We start from the raw sequence: 12,938 nt of genomic DNA, 5'->3' as shown, positions 1-12,938 counted from the left end.
TAAAAAATAAGTGAATTTTCTGGAAAGTTAATGATATTTTCTGTTATTTGTAAATTTGAAGCAGATATGGCCAAAACGCTTGTGGGAACGCTTTAACATTTTTTCCAAAGGTTTCAGCTACTTGAACGAAGCAATTTGAGATGGCGTGTCACTTTCTGATCATCCATATGTTGGGACCAAAGAGATTCTTAACAAGACGTTCATTGTTACACAAAACCACAGCAAAGACGCATCGTAATCAATTTTAGAGGAACCTTTAGTCAAATGACTGTGTAACTAAACTGTTTGAAGACAAAAAATTGTTACTTAACCAATTTTGCAATTTTTCAAACACTCCGCTTTACCCAAAACATACAAGATATTCTAAAATTTGATGTTATAAGGAATCAAAATATTCTATGACAATCGCGATCGCGTAATAAACATATCAGATTACAAATTTGATAAATCTTTTAGTTCCAACTTCGACTCACGTAAAATTAAACAGATACATTTCTGAATCTCTCTACATTTATGCCTTCAGTGTTATGCTTCATGATTATACCATGTGTTCCGAGGTTGACCCATGACGCGCACGTCCCCAAATACACTTCTGGCAGTAGCATTCAAAGGCATATCTGGTATCCGTGGGATCGATACTGTGAAGAAGAAATAATAAAGTAAAGTGATGCTTCTCCGCATCCCGTAAATTGTCGTCATAACTTACCGATAGTTGACATGCATCTGTGTGCCTCTTGCAATGCAACCATTAGCCACAAACATAATTGCACCGTCGGTTGATAGACAATACTCCACGTTCGCATCGCACGAATGGTTGAACATGCTGCCCGTCGTAACCAAAACTAGCGCGTATGGCACCGAACTCGAGCTGTACTCGTCCTTCGAAGGTTCGTCCACGGAGCAATGCAGGACGAGAGCGTTGACACGGAGGATGTGCAAATGGCGCACAGTCAGTTCGGCTAGCAGTTTCACAAAGCTGTTTGGAAGACCATGTTTTCGCACGAGCATCCTAGCCAGCGAGACTGCTTTCAGTCCATCGTTGGTCAGTGATTGTCTGGACAAATGCTTCCGGTTGGTTGTCAGTCCGTAGATCTTCCGATAATCTGGCTTCGGACTAGGCGTGCTATACTCATTTTCGTTGACGTCATCGGATAGGTTACGAATGTACGCATCGAGTGCATCCGACGTACCGGGGAACATTTTATAAACACGGATTGTAAGACGCAGAGCGAAAATCTCCATGGATGAATACTGCCCAAGAAGGATTGGCATAATGGTGCACTCCATTGAATGGTATTCTTCGTGGGCAAGATCACGACAGGTCTCTGAACAAAACAACGCCAGCGAGCAAGATTGGCACGGAATGAGTACGAACGGTGCGTAGATCAGGCAATGGTGGCATCGCATCCACAAGTCCTTTATAAGTAAACTCACAAATGGCATCTCGCGTAGTGCCGTATCTCCTCTGGCCAGGTTCTGACGAGCATTTAGATGACGGCCATAGTTAGTTGAATCTCTACACTCCACAAGACTAAAGCAGCTCACGACTAAGCGTTCTTTAAGTGGGGATGGATAAATGGACCCCGATCCCCGAACTAGCGCGCTATTGTACAACCGTGGTACGGAAGAACTGAATTCTACAAAGGTCAGATTGGCCTTCTTTGCATGATATATGTTGTACAAGCAGTAGAAGTCTTCCTTGTTGAAGAATGAGATGTGAGCTCGCTTCAGGTATCCCCCCACATTGAGCTGGGAGCCGGGAGTGCTGTAGGCGATTAACATGTTCAGTCGCTCCTGGTGTCGCCTTTTCCGATACGCCGTGGTCAAAGGTCTAGACGCATTCGGAGGAATATTGCAATCGTAGTTATTGTAAAACCACAATGCACGAAAGTTTTCCTTCACGTTGCTAAAAAACATCACCATTGGCATCACCACTTCGATTAGTCTCATTCGGCGCTCAATTATGAACGCCACCAGCTTCTTATCGTTACGGCAGCTGTTCGATGTTACGAGCTCGGGAGGGCCTTCGCCGTCCATTTTGATGGAAATCGAAATTCGTAAGCGGACACACACACAACGTTACACGACACACTCTTCCGTCCACGAATGATAGCGAAATATCGCACAGAATTGATCGATATGCCACACGACACCAAGCACCACATGCACAGCACAAGAAAGCCCAACACTGAATGCGGATTGCGCGGATTGCACTTTTCTTGCACTGCTCGACACTTGCGATCGTGGCGATCGGTGAGAAAGGACTACGAACGATGATCGGCGGGAGAGCAGCCGGTTTAAGAAAGTTAGAGCACTCACATTTTACTCGTTTCCGTTCGGCAAAAATGCAGCATGTATGTTGCGTGAGTTTGGTGGGAGAAAAGCATAGAAATTCCTGTGATGCAACGAAGCAACGATCGTTGGTGTTGCATCGCGCTCTTGGCTTTGATTGGTCGCTGTTGCACTATTGAGTGAGCAACTCGTTTCTCTCACTCGTTTTCTTACGCTGAGCTTAAGTCTCTCGTGTCGCGAAGATCTAGCGGTTGGTCGTTGGTTAAACTTAGCGTCTCCACCGAGGGAGCAAATGTGTAGCCTCCCGGCCTCGATAGATGAGAAACGTTTTCGGCACTCACTTTTCATGGTGTGTGTGCCGACAAATATTTTTCAGGAATTCGAAAACAGGGTGAAAAATGAGTGACAATTTTTAGACAGGTCAAAAAGTAAACAATCAGCTTTTTTGCGATGTGATTTGAGTTGGAAAGCAAGATAGATTAGATAATGTAAAGTAAGTGTGAAAGAGATAAGCTTGCGTTATAAGCGAAATAAGCTGCGTTAATATAGAGCCCGGTCACGGTGATTGACCTGAGAATAATTTTTTTCCGGCTGAATACTTTCTTGCACCGGCTGTCGTCACTTTTTTGGACAGAAAAATAATTATTTTATTTGTTTTTATTAATGACGCCTTGAAGCCGTATTGTTAGTAGATAAAAAAATAATTGATTGAAATATTGAAAAAATATGACTCTAAACTCATCTTTAAATTGCTCCTTTTGGTTTCAACCTCACTTAATAAGAGTGAGTAAGTGTTTTGATACTGTTTGGGTTTCTTTTGTTAACGCGAAGTTGTTTACGCGAAAAAAGAAGTAAGTTGGGAAGGATGCTTTTTGTATTCTTTCTTTCTTAGCATCCGGTTGGGTATCAGAATGCATTGAGGTGTCATTTTTGGCCATCATATGATCCAATCTAGTAACATGGGATATTGGTTCGGTGTGAACGTGCAAAACATAGTTCATAGTAGGCTATCACATTTTTCGTATAAAAACCGATTACATGTTGCTTCGTGCATTGGTCATAAAATATACTCCAGTACGTTATGGGCTTAGGATCGCGTGTGTAGACAAAGTGCTCTGAAGAAAAGTGGTAGTTCGTGTGATTGTTTTCGATTGTTAGAGAAAGTGATAGTGGTGGACCCAAATATTTCGTTGGAGAAGCTGAATTGTTTGAGCTATTCTGAATTCTGAAAATTTCGGCTTGATATGATGAGACCCTTGCGGATGCGGGAAGGCTTGAAAGACATTGTGAAGAATAAGAAGCCTGGACGGTCCATAGTTAGATGGGTTATGTAAGGTAAGTCTTATGTTCGCATTTGGTTATTCATTGAATGCAATCAATCGTGTTACGTCATCCATTCCAAAAACAATATGAAAAAAATCATTTTGCAGCCTCGACGAGTGAACATTTAATCGAGACACAGAAAAATGCATGGGTTGCCTAGATACATTTAATTGGCTGGAGCATTTTTTCGCTGAAAATATTAGCAGCATTTATTTTTATTTGTATTTATTAATTAATTATTACGGTCTGATGCCGTATTGTCACCACCGCATGTGGTTACTGTGAATTAAATTCATGAAAAACAAACAATGAAAGAAAATTAACAAGGCATTTCCTCTTAGTCATTTGCCATATCCCGGGCATATTAGCAGCATTTAATTGTTTAAAAAATTGGTTAAAAGGGGTTAAAAAGCAACCCAGTGAACGAATATTGGCTGTATCAAGTTATTGAGTAATGTTGTAGTTGATGAGGAGTGAATGCTTTCTATGTACACTGTTTGTTTCTGTATTTCAGTGGTGTAGGTGAGAGGGTATTTTGTGTGAATGTATGGGTGTTGGTGGCGCCGCAGTGCGCGGACTCGGACTGAAGCGTCAGTCGGTATCAAGAGCTACTAATAAAAGCACGCACCAAAATCGAAGCTAACCGCGTTACTTAAATTGAGTAAAATAAAAACATATCACAACGTAGGGACTCAAAGGCAACGGTCACGGGACGAACCATTGGTGCGTAGTGACCAGGATTTTGTTAAATCCACGGGATTTTGGTAAATCCTACGGTTTTTTGAAAAACCGCAAGTGTCGTGTTAGCGATTGCTTTGCTAGATTGATAGATTGCTTTGCTAGTGTGTGTGCGCGAGTTTCTTGTGTCAACATGTCCAAGCAGGATAAATTGCGCAGCAAGGAGCTTCGTCGGAAGCAGTACTTGGACTCCATACAACGCGCGTGTGACTTTATTAAAAGCTATTCTGTAGAATGTGAAAATCAGGTTGCAACGCGTTTAGATCGCCTCGAAAAGATTTGGGAATGTTTCGAGCGGGTGCAGGACGACATAGACGATATGGACCTTTCTGAGGAAGACTGCCTAACGAATCAACGGATCAGGGCGGAGACAGAGGAGTTGTATCTTTATGCCAAGGCAAAGCTACAAGATATGCTGCCTAAAGAGTCGAAACCTGTTGCCGCTAGCATTCAATCGTCTCCGTCGAGAGTGAAGCTGCCGAGAATCACACTTCCTGAATTCAGCGGAAACTTCGATGAGTGGCTTACGTTTCACGACACATTTGTGTCACTAATACATTCATCGAAAGAGATGTCGCCGATTGAAAAGTTTCACTATCTTCGTGCGTCGCTAAAGGGAGAAGCAGCGAATCTCATCCAAGCAATTACGGTGACGAATGCAAACTATGAATTTGCTTGGCAAACGATCTTAAAGCGTTACTCTAACAAAATAATACTGCGTAAAAAGCATATACGAGCACTCATATCGCTTCCAAAGATGAAGGACACCGGAGCAGTACCACTTAACCGCTTAATTGACGATTTTCGACGGCATGTGCAAATACTGCAGCAGTTGGAGCAACCGGTCGAATCGTTCAGCTCAATTCTCATTGAGTTGATGGCGGATAAGCTGGACGAAGAATCTCTGCGTGTGTGGGAAGAATCCCAAGCCGATAATGATCCGTCATTTACTGAAATGATGGAGTTTTTGGAGAAACGTGTGCGTGTGTTAGAAACGTTGGCGATCGAAAAAGTGTGTGAAAGAAGCAAGAAGCAAGCGAAAACAAAAGTAGTGGTAAACGCGGCCACTACAAACACGAAAATCGTGCCGGTGTGCGTTATGTGCAAGAGGAAAGGACACGGCATAGCGTCATGCAGTGTATTCAGGAATATCAACGTACACGATCGGTTAAAAGTGATCAGTGAGGAAAAGCTTTGCAGAAATTGCTTGAGCAGTGGACATTTGGCTCATATGTGCTCCTCCAAATACAATTGTCAGCAGTGTTCTCAGCGCCACCATACCTTACTTCATGTGAATAGTGAAAACAACGATGTATTAGTTGCAGAAGCAACCACCTCTACCATGGCGTTGGCATCGTCGAAGAAATCAATGCATGCGTTACTCTCTACAGTGGTATTAGTGGTCGTTGATGTGTATGGATAGGAGCATTTAGCACGAGCATTGCTCGACACCGGCTCGCAACCGAACGCGATCACTGAGCATCTTTGTCAGATGCTACAACTACCACGACGGCATGCAAGTATTTCGATCAATGGAGTGAACAGCACTACTACTAGTGTGAAACATGCTGTAACCACGGAAGTTCGATCTCGGGTTTACAACTACAGCCAAACCATGGACTTTCTTGTGTTGAAGAAAGTGACGGAGAATATCCCTAGCACGTCGTTCTCCACCTCTGCTGTAGGTGTTCCATCGGGTTATGTTTTGGCTGATCCAGATTTCGGAACAGCACGTCGCGTGGATATGATCATAGGTGCAGCATATTTTTACAAACTATTGCGTGGTGGACAAGTGCATTTGCGTGGGCAGGCGAATTTACTGGTTGATACGGTATTTGGCTGGATTGTAACTGGAGAAGCGCCGGCCTTTCCTGAATCACGAGTGGAAAAGGCGTTTAGTTTCCACATAATGGAGTCAACAGACAAGGTTCAGGAGCAACTTGAGCTGTTCTGGAAGGTTGAGGAGCTTGCTGTATCGAACTTGTCTCCTAACGAGCAACAGTGCGAGCAATACTTCAAGGAAACGACAAGCAGAGACTCTACCGGAAGATACATCGTTCGAATGCCGAAACACCACGATTTTGCTCAAATGCTTGGTGATTCAAAGGCTGCAGCGCAGAAACGTTTCCGGTTGCTGGAAACGAGATTGTCTAAGGACGCACATCTGAAGCAGCAGTATGACGACTTCATGAGAGAGTACGTGTTGTTGGGTCATATGTTTCCAGTGCATATAGAACCTGACTGTTTATCAGCAGCGCATTACCTTCCGCATCATCCCGTCGTCAAGGAAGCTAGCACAACAACCAAAGTGCGTGTGGTGTTCGACGGATCGGCGAAGACGACTACAGGCAATTCTTTGAACGACGTGTTGCTTGTTGGACCAGTTGTGCAGGATGAGCTGTTGACCCTCGTAGTGCGGTTTCGCAAGTATGAGGTTGCTGTAATTGCTGACATCGAGAAGATGTATCGCCAAGTGAGTATGCATCCTGAAGATAGACGTTTGCAGTGTATTTTTTGGCGATTTAAGGATACAGAACCAATACAAACTTTCGAACTGGCTACCGTGACCTACGGACTAGCTCCGTCTTCCTTCCTTGCAACGCGGACACTTCTTCAACTAGCTGAGGATGAAGGAGCTCCATTTCCATTGGCATCTGAAGCTGTGAAGAAGAACCTTTACGTAGATGACCTGATCTCTGGCGCAGAAAACATCGAGCAAGCTGTACAACTGCGAGAAGAGCTGACCTGTCTGATGGAGAAGGGTGGTTTTCGTTTTCGGAAGTGGTGTTCGAACAAGATAGGTGTGCTTGATGGTTTGTCTCCTGATTTGCTCGGTATGAAATCTTCGCACGAATTCTATGCTGGTGAAAGCGTCAAAACACTTGGCATATCTTGGGAACCACCGAGTGATACATTCAGATTCACAATATCGTTTTCTGTTAGCCGACCTTACACGAAGCGTTCCGTTCTTTCTTCCATCGCTCAGCTGTACGATCCGCTTGGATTGATATCCCCCGTCATTGTACAAGCGAAAATCCTGATGCAGGAACTTTGGGCTCATAATCTTAGTTGGGATGAGGAATTGCCGCGGCATTTAAACAGCAAGTGGGAAGGGTTTTGTGAAGGCCTGCCCTACCTAACTCATCTTCGAATCCCTAGATTTGCGTTGACGCCCAACCATTGCTACATAGAGCTGCATTGTTTCGCTGATGCCTCGGAAGCGGCATATGGTGCATGTGCCTATATGAGATCTCAAAGCAAAGATGGCACCACCCAGATAACGTTGCTAGCGTCTAAATCTCGAAGAGCTCCGCTTAAGCCCCTTACCATCCCTAGGTTGGAGCTCTGCGCAGCCTTACTAGCTGCAAGATTGCAGAAAAAACTATTTGAGGCCCTGGACATGCCAATAAACGAAACCCATATGTGGTCTGATTCCACCATTACACTGCAATGGCTAGCTTCTCCACCGCGAACTTGGAAAACGTTCATCGCGAATAGAGTAGGAGAAATTCAAGCAGCTTCCAAATGTTGTATTTGGCATCATGTACCTGGGACAGACAACCCCGCTGATATGCTATCCAGGGGCGTGTCTGCGGAGACACTCCTGAAGAGTAAGATGTGGCAACAAGGACCAGACTGGTTGATGTGTGATAAGTCGTGCTGGCCCATACCATCGAATAGTCCTCAGAACTTCACCGATGATGAGATGGAAAGAAAAGGTGACCTTATACTTGCTGCTCAAGCTGTCGAGCCCAATCCTTTGTTCCAGCGGTATTCTAAGTTTCGAACGCTTGTGAATGTAGCAGCGTATTGCCTCCGATTTGGCTATAACACACGTAATAAAAACCAGCGTAAGACCGCTTGTCTATCAGTGAGTGAACTACCAAATGCAAAGAAGATGCTGGCGAAGTTGATGCAGCGAGAGGCATTTCCAAGCGAACTGAAGCAACTCACAAGAGAGAAGAGGCTTTCTGGTGCATCTCCCCTCAGACTTCTCCATCCGTTCGTCGATACTGAAGGCATCATACGAGTTGGCGGCAGACTTCAACATACAGATTTACCGTTCTACAAGAAGCATCAAATTGTTATGCCTGGATTTCATCCTTTTAGCAAATTGTTTTTAAGGCACTTACATGAAAGGATGATGCATAGCGGTATTACTGCAACATTATCTGCAGCGCGTGAGGAATTTTGGCCATTGAATGGAAGAAGAGCAGTTCGATCCGTCATCCGAGAATGTTTTCGTTGCCGTCGTGCTACACCAATTCCAATGCAACAGCCGATGGGTCAGCTACCTCTTCCTAGGGTGACAGCAAACGAGGCGTTTGCATGTACTGGCATCGATTACTGTGGACCGATTTCGCTTAAACCTGTACATCGAAAAGCTGCGGCTCAAAAGGCATACTTGTGCATTTTTGTCTGCATGAGCACTAAAGCAGTGCATTTGGAAGTCGTGAGCGATTTGAGCACGTCGGGGTTCTTAAAGGCTTTAGACCGTTTCATCTTTCGACGAAATAAGCCACAGCACATCTATTCGGATAATGGCACAAATTTCATCGGCGCAAAGAATGCTCTTCACCAGCTGTATCAAATGTTTCATGACGACGCTCAAAACAGACATATTTGCAGTAATCTCGCAGAGGAGGGAATAGTGTGGCATCTTATTCCACCTCGGGCACCAAACTTCGGCGGGCTTTGGGAAGCCGCCGTAAAAGTGGCTAAAAAACTTCTAATCAGACAGCTGGGATCATCACTGCTTTCATACGAAGATCTAGCAACGATTCTGGTCAAAATTGAGGGATGTATGAACTCTCGCCCTCTGACACCTCTCTCAAACGACCCGAATGACCTTGAAGCCTTAACTCCGAACCATTTCCTCATTAAAGGAATGCTACGTCCACCCCCTGAATCTGACGTTCGAGACTTGCCAACTAATCGTCTTGACCAGTTCCAAAGGCTTCAACAGCATACACAGCAATTTTGGCGACGCTGGTGTTCCGAGTACCTTCATGAATTGAACCAACAACATCGGCGAAATCCTGCAGAATGTCAGGTATCCATCGGAGACATCGTAATCATGAAGGACGAACAACTACCTCATGCTCGTTGGCCGCTTGCTCGCATCGTGGAGACACACTCTGGGCAAGATGGGATTGTACGAGTGGTCACTATCAAAACGGCATCTGGTGTAGTTAAAAGACCAATTTCCAAGATTTGTTTGCTGGAGTGTGCAGATGTTGAAAACTAAGTTGTTCAAGAGGGCCGGTATGTTTGTTTCTGTATTTCAGTGGTGTAGGTGAGAGGGTATTTTGTGTGAATGTATGGGTGTTGGTGGCGCCGCAGTGCGCGGACTCGGACTGAAGCGTCAGTCGGTATCAAGAGCTGCTAATAAAAGCACGCACCAAAATCGAAGCTAACCGCGTTACTTAAATTGAGTAAAATAAAAACATATCACAACGTAGGGACTCAAAGGCAACGGTCACGGGACGAAACATACACATTATCATTTCATTCAGTACATCATTCTATGTACTAGTAGTAGTAGTAGTATATTCTTCATGTATTTCAATTTAAATTTGTTTACAATAGTTGTTGAGATATTGTTGATAGTGGGCTCAATAATTTAAATTTTTCCTCACTTATTTTAAAACATAGTTTGGCTTTGCCAGTTTAAATGCTATTTGATCAAAGTGCAGATTTAAATTTGGGAGCAGGAAAAATTTCGGTAAAACCTACTTCATAATACGAAAGAAAAAAAAATATTTTAAACTTAATCCTACTTATTAAATAATTTTACAGACTAATTCTTACTTCAAAATAATGATTCATTAAACATTCAAATCGCTTTAACGCTCTCAATAACTAAAGGGAAGTTTTGGGATTAAGAAAATTGGGATTGTTAGTGGTTCATGGAAGTTTTGGAATCATGAATAGGATTGGAAGAGGAAAAAAAAAATTACGCGTGATGTATATTTAGATTGTTGTTTCGGCATCTTACTTTGTAATTATAAACTAATTTACTGTTAAATTCAGCAATGGTAGGAATTTGACAAATTCTATGCAGTGTTTTAGTTCTGAACCAAGGTGGCACATTTAAAATATTTTTCAGACACTTGTTTTGAATTCTTTGTAGTCTAAGTTTGTGTGTTTTGGCGCAGGAATCCCATACTGGAGAAGCATAGGTAATATTAGGCCGTGTTACTGTAGCATATAACAGGAGCTTATTGTCTAGATTTAACCTGGATTTTCTGTTTAGTAAGCTATACAAGCTACGAAAAACTTTTGTGCATTTTATAATTGTGCTTTGAAAGTTATTCTTTTGTCAAAAGTCATTCCAAGATATCTCACAGATTGTTTCCAGGGGATGTTTGTATTTGATATCTGTACTTGTCTGTTGGGTATTTTTTTGTACACGTAAATCGAGTGAAAAAGATGGCTTCAGTTTTACTATTGTTGATTTTTAATTTCCATTTTTGACAGTAAATAGTGTATGCTTTAAGAGCGGAATTCAAAGTGTTAATTATTGTATTGGATCTTTTTCCGGATGCTGCTATGGCGACGTCGTCGGCATAGAGATATTGCTGACAATTTTTCATTTTTGGAATATCGGAAATGTATATATTAAATAAAAGTGGAGAAATAACGCTTCCCTGTGGAACCCCGGCACAGGGGGTGTATGATTGTGAACTGGCGGAGTGAATGAATACTTTATTTTTCCTATTTGTAATGAAACTTCTTATTATGTGGATTAAATAGTTGGGAAACTGGAGTTTTATAAGTTTGGCAGTCAATCCGTTGAACCAAATGGTATCAAAAGCCTTTTCAGTGTCGAGCAGTACGAGACCTGTAGATTTTTTTAAACTTCTATTATTTACTATGTTAGTTTTCAGTCTATCTAGTTGATGGGTTGTAGATAAACCAGGTTGAAATCCGTATTGAGCTTTTGGTATTATGTTAAGTCTTTCGACATGTGTTCGTAGTTTCGTAGAAATGATTTTTTCAAATAGTTTTCCTAGGCAGCTAAATAAACTTATTGGTCGATAATTTAAGGCAATACTGAGATCTTTTCCTATTTTAGGTATGGGAACTACTTTTGCCGTTTTCCAACTGTTCGGGAAATACCCCAGCTTAAGTGAACTGTTCATTATAAAATTTATGGTAACGACTATGTTTTTGGGAAGATGTTTTAGCATTTTGTTATTTATTTGGTCTAGTCCGGTTGATTTTTTACTTTTCAAGTTTCTGATTGTTTTGATAATATCGCTAGGTTTTATGAAATCTGTAGGGTTGAATTCTGGAATTGGGTGAGTACGAAGAAAATTGTCCACTGCTGTCCTTACTTTATTTTCTAATGGACTTACAAATCGGCTGGTTATTTTATGTGCATTTTCAAAGTGTAATTTAATGGCCTCGCATTTCTCTTTTGAGGTCAAAAGAAGATGCCCATCCTTTTTAAGTGGTTGGATAGTATTGGGTTCATTTTTCAATGTTTTAACTAATTGCCACATTCTGCTATTATTGTTATTATTATTTGGTGCGTTATTAATTGCTTCAAGATTGCTTGACCAAGCATCGTTTCGAACTATGTTCAATTTGGATTGAATGGTCGCTTTAAGCCAGAGATAAGTCAATTTGAACGTTGAATTATGCCTATGTCGTTGCCATTTTTTCCTGAATTAATTGCGAATTTTGAAGAGTGACAAAACATTATCAGGTATTATAATATTATATTTTCCCGGTGTTGTGCGTGGGACAGCAATATTATGGGCTGCGTGAATCGCATCTGTAACTTTAGTTATTAACTCGTCAATTTGCGAACCGGTAAATGATCGGAAGTTAGTTCCGAGAGAGTGATCGGATCAGAAATGTTTAAATTGTTGTTTGTTAAAACTACATCTAATGTAGACGGCATGAAGTTAGAGTTTGATGGAATATAAGTAGGAGAATTAGGAAAGCATATAGAAAATTGACCTTTTTGAATTTCCTCAAATAGGGATTTTCCAGCTTTGTTAGCAGATGCACAGTTCCACATTCTGTGCCTTGCGTTAAGATCTCCACAAATGAAATAATTATTGGCTCTACTAGTTAGCTTTTTAATGTCTTTTTTGAAGCTATCTATATTAGTATTTCCTCCAGGATGGTATGCGGAAATTATAGTTATAGGAGTGCTATTCACAAATATTTTTACTCCAATGGCTTCAATTATATCCAGGTTAAAACCAGGCAACAGCTCATTATTTATGCTACTTTTTACTAGTAATAGTGCTCCGCCTTTTGGCCGCCGTCCAAACGATCCAACCTATAAACTAGGTAGTTTGGCATGCTAAAACGCTGACCAGGTTTTAGAAATGTTTCTGTGATTGCCATAACATCTATTGAGTGAACGTCAAGAAAATTAAGTAGGTCTAGTTTTTTAGTTGGAATGCTATTTGCATTCCAGTATGAAATTTTCATATTGGTTGTATTAACCATTTCATGGGAAACAGAATTTTTGAACTATTTTAAATACAACCATGATTTGGTCTTCTTTGGAGGAACAATTTCGAAGATTAGAAAACGTTTCTGTAATTATTAGCGCCAGCTCA

The 12,938-nt window shown here is 41.8% G+C and overlaps 1 protein-coding gene across 1 annotated transcript; it reads right to left on the bottom strand.

Annotated features, from left to right (window-relative positions):
- Positions 1–748: 748 nt before the first annotated feature.
- On the bottom strand, positions 749–2,037 carry LOC118507405. The gene is made up of 2 exons (XM_036045863.1): positions 864–2,037; positions 749–789 (listed from the first exon to the last, which is right to left on the bottom strand). Exons 1-2 carry the CDS (start codon positions 2,035–2,037, stop codon positions 749–751), a joined length of 1,215 nt encoding a protein of 404 aa, XP_035901756.1.
- Positions 2,038–12,938: the final 10,901 nt, after the last annotated feature.

The sequence above is a fragment of the Anopheles stephensi genome, chromosome 2, assembly GCF_013141755.1.
Source record: "Anopheles stephensi strain Indian chromosome 2, UCI_ANSTEP_V1.0, whole genome shotgun sequence".
Taxonomy (NCBI): Eukaryota; Metazoa; Arthropoda; class Insecta; order Diptera; family Culicidae; genus Anopheles; species Anopheles stephensi.
This window is presented reverse-complemented; position numbering and strand designations above follow the sequence as displayed.

What these genes read in the sequence shown, in the direction of transcription:
- LOC118507405 (XM_036045863.1), bottom strand. Translation starts at nt 2,037, where the DNA reads ATGGACGGCGAAGGCCCTCCCGAGCTCGTAACATCGAACAGCTGCCGT. An exon ending in GAAGGACGAGTACAGCTCGA is followed by an intron (nt 790 to 863) that starts GTTCGGTGCCAT and finishes GCGAACGTGGAG; the next exon opens with TATTGTCTATCAACCGACGG.